The 14,091-nt window shown below is 37.5% G+C and overlaps 2 protein-coding genes across 4 annotated transcripts in view; one reads left to right on the top strand and one right to left on the bottom strand.

Annotated features, from left to right (window-relative positions):
• Positions 1-13,943, top strand: part of STEAP3 (STEAP3 metalloreductase) — a 97,495-nt gene extending 83,552 nt beyond the window's left edge. The window contains exons 5-6 of one of the 2 annotated variants that reach the window (XM_082658223.1): positions 5,400-5,468; positions 13,877-13,943. In XM_082658223.1, the coding sequence (XP_082514349.1) occupies positions 5,400-5,426 (27 nt within the window). In that variant the 3' untranslated portion in view covers positions 5,427-5,468; positions 13,877-13,943. Of the gene's footprint in view, positions 1-5,399; positions 5,534-13,876 lie in introns of those variants that run through there. The other variant, XM_082658222.1, reaches the window with a different exon arrangement.
• The window catches only part of LOC309824917 (UPF0538 protein C2orf76 homolog), an 86,281-nt gene continuing 80,874 nt past the window's right edge, over positions 8,685-14,091 (bottom strand). For both annotated transcript variants that reach the window (XM_082658224.1, XM_082658225.1), the window contains exon 7: positions 8,685-8,838. In XM_082658224.1, coding sequence (XP_082514350.1) covers positions 8,762-8,838 — 77 coding nt within the window. In that variant the 3' untranslated portion in view covers positions 8,685-8,761. The remainder of the gene's footprint in view (positions 8,839-14,091) is intronic.

The following is a 14,091-nucleotide window of genomic DNA, read 5'->3' on the forward strand; positions in this document are numbered from 1 at the left end:
ATTTAGGTCTTCTGCCCATTTTTTGATTGGGTTGGTTTTTTTGTTGTTTTTTTGATATTGAGCTGCATGAGCTGTTTGTATATTTTGGAGATTAATCGCTTGTTGGTTGCTTCATTTGCATAAATCTCCCATTCTGAGGGTTGTCTTTTCATTTTCTTATGTTTTCCTTTGCTGTGCAAAAGCTTTTAAGTTTAATTAGGTCCCATTTGCTTATTTTGATGTTTGCTGTAGGTTTGTCCTATATGGCCTTTATTATGTTGAGGTAGGTTCCCTCTATGCCCACTTCCTGGACATAGTTTTTATCATAAATGAGTGTTGAACTTTGTCAAAAGCTTTTTCTGCATCTATTGAGATGATCATACAGTTTTTATTCTTCAGTTTGTTAATGTGGTGTATCACATTGATTGATTTGCAGATATTGAAGAATCCTTATATCCCTGGGATAAATCCCACTTCACCATGGTGTATGATCCTTTTAATGTGCTGTTGGATTTGGTTTGCTAGTATTTTGTTGAGGATTTTCACGTCTATGTTCATCAGTGATATTGCCCTGTAATTTTCTTTTTTCGTGATATCTTTGTCTGGTTTTGGTATCAGGGCGATGGTGGCCTTGTAGAATGAGTTTGGGAGTCTTCCTTACTCTGTAATTCTTTGGAAGAGTTTCAGAAGGGTAGGTATTAACTCTTCTCTAAATGTTTGATAGAATTCACCTGTGAAACGATCTGGCCCTGGACTTCTGTTTGTTGGAAGATTTTTATTTTTTTATTGATTTAAAAAAATTTTTTTGGCTGCATTGGGTCTTCATTGCTGCACGCGGGATTGCTCTAGTTGCGGCGAGTAGGGGCTGCTCTTCATTACTGTGCACGGGCTTTCTCATTGCAGTGGCTTCTCTTGCCACGGGCTCTATGCGTGTGGGCTTCAGTAGTTGCAGCACATGGGCTCAGTAGTTGTGGCGCATGGGCTCTAGGGCGCATGGCCTACAGTAGTGTGGCACACGGACTCAGTAGTTGTGGCACATGGGCTTAGATTCTCGGTGTCATGTGGGATCTTCCTGGACCAGGGATCAAACCCATGTCCCCTGAATTGGCAGGCAGATTCTTAACCTCCCTGCACCACCAGGGAGGTTCCTGTTGGAAGATTTTTAATCACAGTTTCAACTTCAGTACTTGTGACTGAGCTGTTCATATTTTCTATTTCTTCCTGGCTCAGTCTTGGAAGGTTGCATCTTTCAAAGTATTTGTCCATTTCTTCTAGGTTGTCCATTTTATTGGTGTAAATTTGCTTGTAGTAATCTCTTATGATTCTTTGCATTTCTGTGGTGTCCACTGCAACTTCTCCTTTTTCATTTCTAATTTTATTGATTTGAATCCTCTCCCTTTTTTTCTTGATGAGTCTGGCTAATGGTTTATCAATTTTGTTTATCTTCTCAAAGAACCAGCTTTTAGTTTCATTGATCTTTGCTATTTTCTTCATCTCTATTTCATTTATTTCTGCTCTGATTTTTACAATTTCTTTCCTTCTACTAACTTTGGGTTTTGTTTGTTCTTCTCTCTCTAGTTGCTTTAGGTGTAAGGATAGGTTGTTTGAGATTTTTCTTGTTTTTTGAGATAGGATTGTATTGCTATAAACTTCCCTCTTAGAACTGCTTTTGCTGTGTCCCATAGGTTTTGGATTGTTGTGTTTTCATTGTCACTTTTCTCTAGGTATTTCTTAATTTCCTCTTTGATTTTTTCAGTGATCCATTGATTATTTAGTAACATATTGTTTAGCCTCCATGTGTTTGTGTTTTTTACAGTTTTTTTCCTGTAATTGATTTCTAATCTCATAGCATTGTGGTTGGAAAAGATGCTTGATATGATTTCAATTTTCTTAAATTTACCTAGGCTTGATTTGTGACCCAAGTTGTGATCTATCTTGGAGAATGCTCCATGTGCACTGGAGAAGAAAGTGTATTCTGCTGCTTTTGGATGGAATGTCCATTAAGTATCAATTAAGTCTATCTGGTCTAATGTGTTATTTAAGGCTTGTGTTCCCTTATTAATTTTCTGTCTGGATGATCTATCCATTGGTGTAAGTGGGGTGTTAAAGTCCCCCACTATTATTGTGTTACTGTCAATTTTCCCTTTTATGGCTGTTAATATTTACCTTGTATATTGAGATGCACCTATGTTGGGTGCATATATATTTACAATTGTTATGTTTTCTTCTTGGACTGATCCATTGATCATCACGTAGTGTGCTTGTCTCTTGGAACAGTCTTTAAAGTCTAATTTTTTTTTTCTGATATGAGTATTGCTACTCTAGCTTTCTTTTGATTTCCATTTGCATGGAATATCTTTTTCCATCCCCTCACTCTTAGTCTGTATGTGTCCCTAGGTCTGAAGTGGTCTCTTGTAGACAGCATATACATGGGTCTTGTTTTTGTATCCATTCAGCCAGTCTGTGTCTGTTGGTTGGAGCATTTAATCCATTTACATTTAAGGTAACTATCGATATGTATGTTCCTACTGCCACTTTCTTAATTGTTTTGGGTTTGTTTTTTTTTAAGATTTTTTAATGTAGACCATTTTTAAAGTCTTTATTGAACTTCTTACAGTATTGCTTCCATTTTATGTTTTTTGGCCACAAGACATAGGGGATATTAGCTCCCCAACCAGGGACTGAACCCACCCCCTGCATTGGAAGGTGAAGTCTTAACCACTGGACCTCCACAGGGAAGTCCCTGTTTTGGGTTTGTTTTTGTAGGTCTTTTTCTTCTCTTGTGTTTCCCGCCTAGAGAAGTTCCTTTAAAAGGAACTATGCCAATCAGGGATCGAACCTGTGCCCCCGGCAGTGGAAGCACAGAGTCTCAACCACTGGACCACCAGGGAAGCTCCATATGTTTCTTTTAAATCATTATACATTATATGATCCTCTCACTAACAACCAAAAAATGAGTCTCCAAAGGCCATTATCCAAAATCAGTGTTAGTATTATAACCCAAAATGCACACTTGGGGATGGGGGACTGGTCTCAGGTCCGATTCATTGAATAAATACATCTCCTTTGATGGAGGGAAATGACAAAAGCCGTGCTCTCCTCAACCATGTCCTCACTTCCCATAAATGCTGAAGGTACAGAGGGAAAAGGTCAATAGTGACCATGAGCTTCATGCTGGGGGTTCAACATGAGAGATGGGTACTTTCCAGGGCCACAGATACCCAAGGCCCCCCCATCACGACAGTGGAGTTCAAAATGTTCACCTCAATCCAAGTAAGAAACTATGCCACGTACTTCAGTTACCTTTGCTAATCTGATTAACCATGAGAGCCTTTTAAGAGTAAAATGAAGGGAAGCAACCTGTAACCAATAATCAGAGCCCCTCCTCCAACACACATGCATGCCCACACAGCGAAGAAAAGAGGACCAGAGTCTGGATCCTTGGACACCATCATACTTGGACTTCTCTGTGCTCTAGAGATGTAGCTCAGCAACCTCAGGCTCCTCCAGCCCCTGCCGCCACATGCAGGAAGTGGGAAAGCCTCACTCTCCCCTCGCCCGCCCTCCTCAGCAGTGAGCAGCAGTTTTCCCAAGGGGCCCAGGCCAGGCCATCTCTCTGAGTGTCCCGCATAGGCAGGAGCACCACCACCTCTCCCGCATGCATCTGGAACAGGCAGAAGGGGAAGGGAATGAAACACCTTTGCTGTGGCAAAAAGCTCCTCAGATTCCCGTAAAACTAGGTGATTATTAAGTGGGGCTAGGGCCTGTATGTTCCTTTGGCACAAGAAGAGAAAGTAAGTTCAACTGAGAATGGCAAAAATGCTTGGAGAAGGGGTGGCAATCAACAAAAACTGGACACAGTCTCTCGGCCCGTGGTTGACAACCTTCCTACCATGCTTCTCCAAGTGCCCAACACCCCTTGTTTTCAGTGAGTGGCAGAACGTTCTTTGACTTTCCAGATTTTAGGCCTTGGGAAAGTGGCTTAACATCTGACAGCATCAGGGTTTGGGGCTCCAAATTGAAGTTGATGCTGCTGCACTGCTCATAATAAGTATCATAAGACATCTGATGAGCACTTACCTCATGCCAGGCCCTGCCTACTCAGTCCCATGTAGGCAGTGTCTCACTTGATCCCCAAGACTCTGTGAGGTGGGCGTCATCATCTCCACTTCACAGATGGGGCTACTCACAGCTCTCCCCAACTCGAGAACTTGAATAATGGATAAGACACATGCAATATCTGGTATACAATGATGATTCAAAAAGAAAATGAGACTTCTGTATATAAGAGAATGATATTTTAAAATAATCAAATGATAATGCTTTAAAATGCACATTTAAATAATGATACGTGTGCAGAAAAAAAAGCTCCTCAAGTATAAACACCAAGTTATGCAAAAAAGTGACCTTTGAAGGGGATTTTTACTTTTACCTGAGTTGTTTTTAACAAGCATATATTACTCGTATAACTTAAAACACACTCAAAAGATCAGAAACACTAAAAAAATACATAGAAAAAATAACCTAGATGGAATATGCTGAAATATTAATGGCAATTGCCTGATTGATTTTTTTCCTTTTTCTTTTAATTTCTACACATGCATTAGTTTTTACTAATTCTTAACACAAATACATTCTCCTTAAATATACAGATACAGGCTTTTACCACCTTCACCTCCCAATTCTAGGCCCCTCCCCAGAGGTAATCGATGTTATCAATTTGGTGTATATTCTTTTGTGTATATGTATATATGTGTATACAATGTATATTCATATACACACACGTATTATATATACTCATTACATATATATTATCATTTTGTGCCTTTTTTAAACAAACGACATCAGTTTATGAGTCTCTCTGCAATTTTATCCATCAAGATGTCTCAAAGATTGTCCCATGTCAGTAAGTAATATGAATGTGCCCCATTGTTTTAGATTAAGTAGTAACCCCGAGTATAGATATACCAAACGTCATTTAGATACTTACAGCATTTAGGTTGTTTACAGTGTTTTTCTACTATAAATAACACTGCAGTGAATTCCCTTATAAATACCTCCTCCTGCAGGCATGAGAGGGTTTCTTTGGAACAAATTTTAAGAAGTGGAACTGCGGGGTCAACAGAAGATGTACATTTGTTATTTCAATAGATAGCACATCAAATTGCTTGACCAAGTGACTGCACATGACTTTATACTCCCACTGGCAGCGTAGGCACACATCACTGCCAATACTTGTTATCAAACCCTTTACTTTTTGCCATCTTGATGAATGGAAATGATACTCTGTTGTTGTTTAATTTCCTTGAATAACAGGATGTGCATCTTTTCACATTTTTATAGGCCATATATGTTTCCTTTTTTTTTTTTTTTTTTTACAAATGTCTTCTTTACAAAATGTGTCCATTTTTCTGTTGCAGGTTCATCCTTTTCTCATTGACTTGTAAGAGTTCTTCATGTATTCTGGAAACTAATCCTCTGTCTACCTTGTAAGTGCAAGTAGTTTTTCCCAGTCTTTGCTGGCCTTTCAAACCGTTTATAATTTTTCTGGGGGGAGGGGGAATCTAGTTTCTCATATAAGTACATCAAACTCAGAAAATTACGGCACTTGCACATTTTATGTTTTAAGAAGGCCATCTCTACCCCCAAGGTCATAAAAATAATCCATTTTTTTCCTAATAAATTCATCATCTTGTTTTTCATGCTTATTTAATCCATCTGAAATTTTAGTGAATGGTAGGAGGTAGGGTCCTTAATCATTTTTTTAATGCCTAGGCAAGGGATAAATATCCACCTTTCTTCACTGATTACAAATACTACCTTTATTATATACTAAGTTTCCATATACAGCAGTCAGTTTCTATTCATTGATTTTTTTGGTCTACTTCTGTATCACAACCAAGATGTTTTAATTACTACAGCTTTAAAATATATTTTGACATCTGCTGGCAATCCCCCCTCCTTTTTGTTTTTCCAAATTGATCTTGGCTATTCTTATACATTTGCTTTTCCAAATGAACCTTAAAATCAGTTTGTCAAATCCCAATATAAATCCTGGGATTTTGATTGAGGTTGCACTGAAGTACAGATTAGGTATAAATCGACATCTTTACTACATCAAAGCTGCCATCTATAAACATGTAGTATCTCTCTTTTTACATCTTTTATATACTCTAGTTAACATTTTATAGCTTTTATGCACAATTTAAGTTCATGATCAGGCACTCATAAAGTCTCTTATTAGTTCTTATAACTTGTCAGTTGATTCTCTTGCAATCACATTGTCTGCAAATGAATGTGTAGTCTCCTTTCCAATGTCTGTGGGTCTCACTACTTTTCTTTTCTTATTGCACTGGCTACAATAAAAGGCAGGACAATTATGAATAGTACTGGTAATAGTGTCCTCCCTGTCCTATTCATCTAATAGGTTTGCTTAAGCACTTCTCCATTAGTAGGTTTTCTGTGGGTAACCTTCAACAGGTTAAGGGGATTCTGTTCTATTCTATTTCTATTCACGCATGGGGTTGCCCATCATCAGATGCTTTTTGGGGGCAACACTGAGATAGCACAATTTCTTTCTTCTTTATATATATATATATATATATGTATATATATATATATATACAGACTCCGGACACGCAGGCTCAGCGGCCATGGCTCACGAGCCCAGCTGCTCTGTGGCATGTGGGATCTTCCCGGACCGGGGCACGAACCCATGTCCCCTGCATCAGCAGGCGGACTCTCAACCACTGCGCCACCAGGGAAGCCCTTCTTTATATATTTTGAGAATTATGTACATTGATAAGTTTTCTATGTTTTGAACCAATCTTTCACTCTTGGTTAAAAGCCCTTTTTAGTCGTAATGTATTTTAGTTTCTGATTTTTACATCTGTGTTTACAAGTGAAAAAAGCCTATATGTAACTTTCTAATAAGGAAAATAAATACACGCCAAAACAAAGGATTAGACATATGTACATATTTTTGCATTATTTGTTAAAAAGAAAACATACAGGTAAAGGTATGCTTAATTTTTCTTAAAAAAGAAACAAAGTGTGTGTAAATTGAATGTTTGCAAAATAATCAAATGGAGTATGCTTTAACCTGTTCTTCTACCTACTAAATTCCCTATTTGGGTTGATGGTGTCACCATCAATCCAGTCACTCACTCCAGGAAGAATCATTGAAGTCTCCACTCCTCCTCCTACACCTTCCACACCAGCCATTCACCTAGTCCCAAAGATCCTATGTCATACCTCTCCTGGGAGGCCACAGGATGAAATGGGCAAGGTGGGGAATTTAAGAAAGACCTCGATCCACTCCCAGTGCAAATTACTGCATTGCCTTGGGTAAGTTACCATACCTCCCTGGGCCCCAATTTCCTCAGCCATAGATAGATAAGATACTATCAAGACTAGAGAGTTGTGGTAAAAATTAAATAACACATGTATGTACCTAACACAATGCCTGCCATCTAATGCATGACCAAATGTTAGCACTATGTCAACAAGGTCTCCTCTTCTACATTCCCCCCTTCTGCCAAGTCCTAGGGGAGTCCTTCCAATCTTCCTCTGGTCTACGACAACTGTCCTCTAGTCTTTCTGCCATCTGGACATTGCTGCCAAAGCTTACGTTCTAAAATACAAATCTAATCATGTAATTTATCTGTTTAAATCTTTTCACTGGCTCCCAACTACCTACTAGATAAAATTTCCAACTCCTCAGCATAGCTTATAAGGCCTAGCTCAACAGACCTTCTGCCCTTACCTTCCTCTACTCCAAGTGCTTTGTCTTTAAACAAAGCAACGCATCTTCTGGTTATGTTAACCAGACTTTCAAGTTTGATTTTTTAAGCAGAATAGGCTTTCTTAAATTAGCCTATACCACAATGAAACCAATTTGCCCTTCTAGCAGTTTTAAGCTTCATGGAATAATTCTAGAGCCAACTAACCTCTCTCAGAGTTCCGATTAGATGCATGCTGGCTGAAAGGCCCCCTTGAATTCACTACTCTTCGGGTGCTGGTAGTCCATCATTAAAGTATTATGTTATTTTGAAAGAATGTATCATCCATGACTTAGACTTGTTCTCAATGAACAATTTTCTTCCAGAAGTGCAATCATCCTGCTATCTTCTCTCTCCAAATAAATGAGTTTGATTCTATTATAGTTTGCTCCTGAAGTCAGGAAACACAGCTCAGAAAAAAACATTTCAGCAATGTTATTTGTGTGGGCTTAATACAAAAAGAAAGAAAAGCCCTCTAACATCAGAAAACCTCCCTAAAATATACCCAATTCAATTTCATGTGTGGTGGTGTGTAACATGGTAAGTGAAAAGATGGCATTCATGGTCATAAGAGACTCTTACAATCCCTGCTAGCCAAAGATAGTAACAGGGGTCTAATTAGAAACTATGGAGAAAACACAAAATAAACAGAATGACCTTTAAGTCTTATAATCTTTTTAAAGAATCCAACATGCAAGTCACCAAAATGACCTCTAATTTCAGAAAAACAAATTATAACTAAAGAACCAACACTCCATGGTGATTTTTGAATCACTATTTCTTTCACTTAAAAAAAATCACGTTTTCCCCATAAATAAATATATTATTTTACAACAAGAAAGAAAAAAATGAGACCTGCAGAAGAGAGAACACACAGCAGATTTTACCTCAAATGGCAGAGCTTGGGATTAATTTTTTTAAGTTTATTTGTCAATTTAAAAAACTCACAGTGGAATAAAGAGCTTAATACAAGTATGCAAAAAGGAAGTCCTGTGAAGTTTTCACCAGGATGAAAGGGGATTAGCTTTGTAGTTCTTATAGTCGTCTTCACAGAAGAATGCAATTTCAGTTTCACTGGCTGAAAAAAAAGAAAAATAGAAAATGGAAAAAAAAATTGAATGTAAAACTAGATTTTAAACAAGTATGGAAATCCATTTCTTTGATTCAGTGCTTTAGTTGCCTAAAGTTAGAAAGATGAGTTACTTGTTTGATTTCACATTTCACAAAATCAACAAGAAGTATAAGTTGCAGTTATAAGACTCTAGAATTCAACTGATTAAAAAGAAAAATAACCAAAAACATTAAAAAAAAGAATTAACACATGAATCTGGTTTTCAGGAAATCATAAAATTGCTCATTTATAGTCCTCTTAACAGTCCTAGAAATAATAAGCCTTTATTTTTTCTTACTGAAGAAGGAGGAAAACACTTTTTTTTTCCCCTCTCTGAAATTGGCCTGTAGGTATAATAATTTAATACTTAGAGGATCAGTAGAATATTTTACAGATCACTTTACATTCTCCCTCATGACCCATCAAAATATGTGTCTGAAGAAGTTAATTTTTTGCCTGCTTATGACTAATTCATGAGGCTTCAACAATATGCAAAGTGAAAGACACAAATTGGCTTCTACCGCAATACCTTCAAATACCTCTAATTATTCACAGGGGATATGGCACAGCTAAAGGACCCACAAAGGTTCAGAGCAGTCACAATTCTTTCAACTTAACAGGTCAAGGACTCTGTCTTCTGAAACAATAAGTCAGCAACATTATTAATTCAGACTGGAGACAAACCTGATGGAAAGCCTTCCAATTATTAAACATGCGATTCTTTAAGGCGTCACGCCAACAAGTTCCACATTTGTTTTTTAAATTAAACCAGAAGTTAATACAGTCTGCTTAGCTTTTACAGAAAGAGCAAAAGGGCCTTCAGAATCTTGACAAGAAAACAGACAAGATTATTTGTAAGGAATACTGATCACACAATTAACATATCCTCCTAAAACTGACAAGTGAAACTCTTCAAGCCAAATAAATAGGATAATAAGGAAGGATGCCAAGGATTACCACTGGTCTCCTAGTTTACAGCTCTCATCTCATTAGAATTTATCACAGAAGAACGAAATTAAAGAACTTAGCATGACATTTCTTTAAAAATGCTTTTTGCTGCTTTTAAGAATACCAAATTTAATGTTTCTCAAACCTAAATTACCGTGCTCTTTACAGAAAATATAGAAATACTGAAAGAGGAAAATAAAATCACCCATAGTCTCAGATCCTCATTCCAGTCCTACCGTATCTTCAAGATTAGATGAAGATTAATCTTGATAAAAATCAGATTACAAGCTTTTGTCACAATAAGCCTGGATGTGCGTGGAGGGTGTAGGGGATGGGGAGACACAGAAGAAAGAAGCTGGGAATCAATGAGAGGGGCTGTAAACAAATGCACCCTGGGCAAACAGTAAGTTAAGGTACAGTGAAATTTTACAAGAAAATAGCATTTAAAAGAACGGCTAAGAGCTCTACACTTGGAATCAAGGGGCTTCAAAAAATTCAACGTTCAAAGAGAAGATATTTTGAGATCTATCCTTCATATAAAAAGCTCCTGGGGTTTCCTTTTTTGAAGAGAAGCAAGCCCAAAGGTACACTACATAATTTGCAAGTGATTCTAATATCCTCCTCCTAATGGAGAATGAGCAAAAGCCCCCTGTTCTTAATAATCACAATGCAAGGTTTCATCCATGATGTGCTATTTACATACAGAACTTTACATTGTGCTTTGCCCACACAGCACTTTGCTCAATACACACTAACTGTAATTACAATTTTACTTACTGCAGTTGACATTTATCTCTGTACCCCTTCTGAGAAACTAATATATCGTATGGCTCTTCAGGACACCAATAACAGGTTTAGAATTAAGCGGATAAAACGAAAGAACTGACAAAGCATTTTTGTTTTGACACACAGGTTCTCTTTGTTCTAATTAACTTACAGATCAATCCATTATCTACATAATACATATAATACAGACTCAAAATGAGATCATCTAGGTAAAGATTTTATTTTCAGATGAATGAATTTTTTTCAGGAAAACTAGATTGACAAATGGGTTAAAAACTCAAATGGTCCAGGCTGATGAAAAATTTTCACCCTTAAATTGGAGAATAACACACAAATTAAGAGTTAGTTGCTCTGAACATTCAAAAGAAAGACATAAAATGGATTTTAAACTTTAGTAATGTGGTCCTCAAACAGAAGTAGAATATAATGTTTTTTTAATATCTATAGAACTCTGTTGAAAATGTTTGAATGATTTCACGTATTTAGACTGCAAACTGACTTGCCAATTAAAATGAAAACAAATAACGAACGATTTTCAAGACCTCTACATACCACCCTTTCCACCATTATCCCTTAAATTCCTGCTTCCCAAATTCTATTTAAAATGGCTCCAGAAGAACCCTCGGGAAGTCTACCACATGCCAGTCCCCTAGGGCACCTGATTTTAAATTAAATGTGCTGCAGGCGGCAGTGCACTCAGGTGCACAGTGCTTTGGCATGTGAATCTGAAATGAATGTGCATTCTCAAATCCAATAAATACACTCCAGCTCATCCCTTTGTCTTACTATCAAATGAAATCAAGTAAGAACTCTCCAAATACATTTGTGGTTCATTTTAATACTGACTTTCAAGTTTAATAAAATGAATGCAAGCTAGGACATCGCATGTTGGATATGAAATTAAGAATTTTATAAAGTTTCCATTATAAAATACACATATATACACCTTGAACAGTAAAATAATGACTTCAATTTTTTTAAATACAAGAAAAACAATTTTAAATGTAAAATCTCAAGAAAAATTAAGTGCAATGTACTTAAACTCCTCAACTAACTTATTTCAATAAACTCGCCTACCAACAAGGATTTAGTGTATAGTTTCCAAATCCCTAGGCTTGTACTAGTCAGTACCAAAGCTGGGCGCAGCACAGCAACTGTCATCTGAGGAAGGAGACTGAGATGTGCATCCTGACTGCAGTACAGATAATTAATGATCGGGGCAGACTGTCATCGGGTGGGCTGTAATGTGAAAATAACTGCAGATTATTGGCAAAAACAAAAACAGAAACAAAAAAACCACGAAGGGCCAGGTGTGATTTCTGCAGCAATTTGAGACCAAAAGGACAAAGTTTCACCCTCTCCCCTGGTCCAGGACTATACCCCGTCCTTGCAAGTTTCACAAAATCCTAATCTACAAATCATTCAAAACCATGCTCTCTGCTGAGTTATGTTTTTAGCTTTTCACCAAAGGAGGTCAACAGTCCAACAGATAGTTCCAAACCACTGTGTCTTTTATTTCGTAGCTGCTTGAGCGTCTGTTTTCAAGCTGGCAGAGAAGATTTCAAACTAGTTTGAAGAAAACAAATAGTAAAATGAATCTGACCTTTGATAGACTGGACACTGTGATTTCCACAACAACGAGGGGAGGGCAAAAAGGGAAGAAACATGTCTGGGAGGTTCCTTCTGACCCTCTTGCTCTGGGATCTCAAATTCCCTGGTCCCACCACCTACTTAATCGAGTACAAGACCACCGCTGTTATGATGTTAACGTGAACAGCCAGTTTAACGCGCTGTCAAAGGAGAAAAGCACGTATGCCCCAAGATATTACTACCGAAAAGAGAATGGGAAAGGGACCCAAACCTTCAGGAAACACAAATCAAATATGATCCTGATAAAGAAGTGGGAGCCAAGGAATCCTATAATATGAGCTGCTTATCCAAGATCACCCAGAGGTGCTAGGCACAAAGACTGGGTTCTGGTTGTGGGCAGACAACAGGAGTGACACATAAGATGAAAACAAACCACAAGGGAGTTTAGGAATTATTACAAGATCTGGCTTGATGCGAACTCTTCCCACAGATGAGCACTTATGGTTTGGCCGCCTGTATCTTGTTTTAAAATATTTCCAATGAAACATAACTGACTTTAGAAGAGTTACCCTACCCAAGTTTCTTTCCTAAACCAGAGAAGATTCAAAAGATAGCAGCAGTAGAATGTAGCGAAATGAAAGAGATAAAATATAACCCCAAAAATATTTAACACGTAAATTTATTACTTAGGGGAATTAGTCCATAAAACCACAATTGTTAATAACAAGATGAAAATCTTTAAATTATAAATAACAATTCTAGGTAAGGCCTTCTTCTTCCTTCCACAAAGCAAATCTTTTTATTTATGTATTTTAGAACTAAATCCACAAGCAAAAACCTCCCCTGACGTCAAGCGTAGGCAGAATATACAATTGGGATCTGCAATGTAGATAAAAGGCCAGAGAATTTCTCGGTGAGAAAAGAAATCTTCAAACCAGCTTGTTCCCCTAATTTCCCCCCTCACAGTCTTTCTTTTCCTTTCATGGTTTTTACAGAAAAGTCCTAATGATACATTTGTTACATTGGCATTATTCCCATGGCAATTGGCTATGATAGCAGAGTGACAGCTCTACAGAAAGATCAAGTGGTAAAAAGGGAGAGAGTGATGACTTAGAATTTTTCTCTTAAACCTCTTAAAACCCTAACCAGGCATGGCACCAGGGGAGGGAAAATTCCCTAGAAAAATCACACACTTCAAGTATCACTTTTACCATCTACTTGCACTTAGAATTTTTTGCACTGCTCTAGGCAACAAAGGGGAACATGCAGGAGAGGGGATCACTCCCCACAGGGACCAAAGTCACCCTCAGGCAGGGCTGCAGGCTTGCCATGGCAGGAGAGCAGTTTGAAGTACCACCCTGAAACCAGTGGAGAACCCACAAAAAGGATCTGATGCTGATCTAAGATCTATGGCCTTAAAACAAGAATGACAAAAAGAGGGATTTGATTCACACCGTTATAGGTGGTTCGTTACTTAAGTTTGAAATTAGTAACAATTAAACCAACAACTTGATGTTTTAACAAATTCAAAACATTTGCCAATTGCTTTCTCCAAGATGGCTTCCAAATAAACTAAGGGGGCCTTTACATGCATTGCTCTAGATGCTTTCATATACATTCTTTTACTCAACCCATGAAAACCCTCTGAAATAGGTTTAATTATTTCCGTTTTGTTTTACAGAAATCAAAGTAGAAGTTCGAAGAGGCTAAATGGCTTCTAGGTCACAAAGCAAGCAAAATGTGGAGCCTTCATTCAAACCAATTTTCTCCAAATTTAGGAGTTTATTCCTTAAAATTCGGTCCTCACTTTACAAGTAATACATGTAAATAGTAGAAAAAAGTTTAAATTATCAATGCAAGAACAATTAAATAATGTGGAGAATAAAGGGAAAAAGA

Source organism: Grampus griseus (genome assembly GCF_964374135.1).
Source record: "Grampus griseus genome assembly, chromosome: 7".
In the NCBI taxonomy this organism is placed as follows: Eukaryota; Metazoa; Chordata; class Mammalia; order Artiodactyla; family Delphinidae; genus Grampus; species Grampus griseus.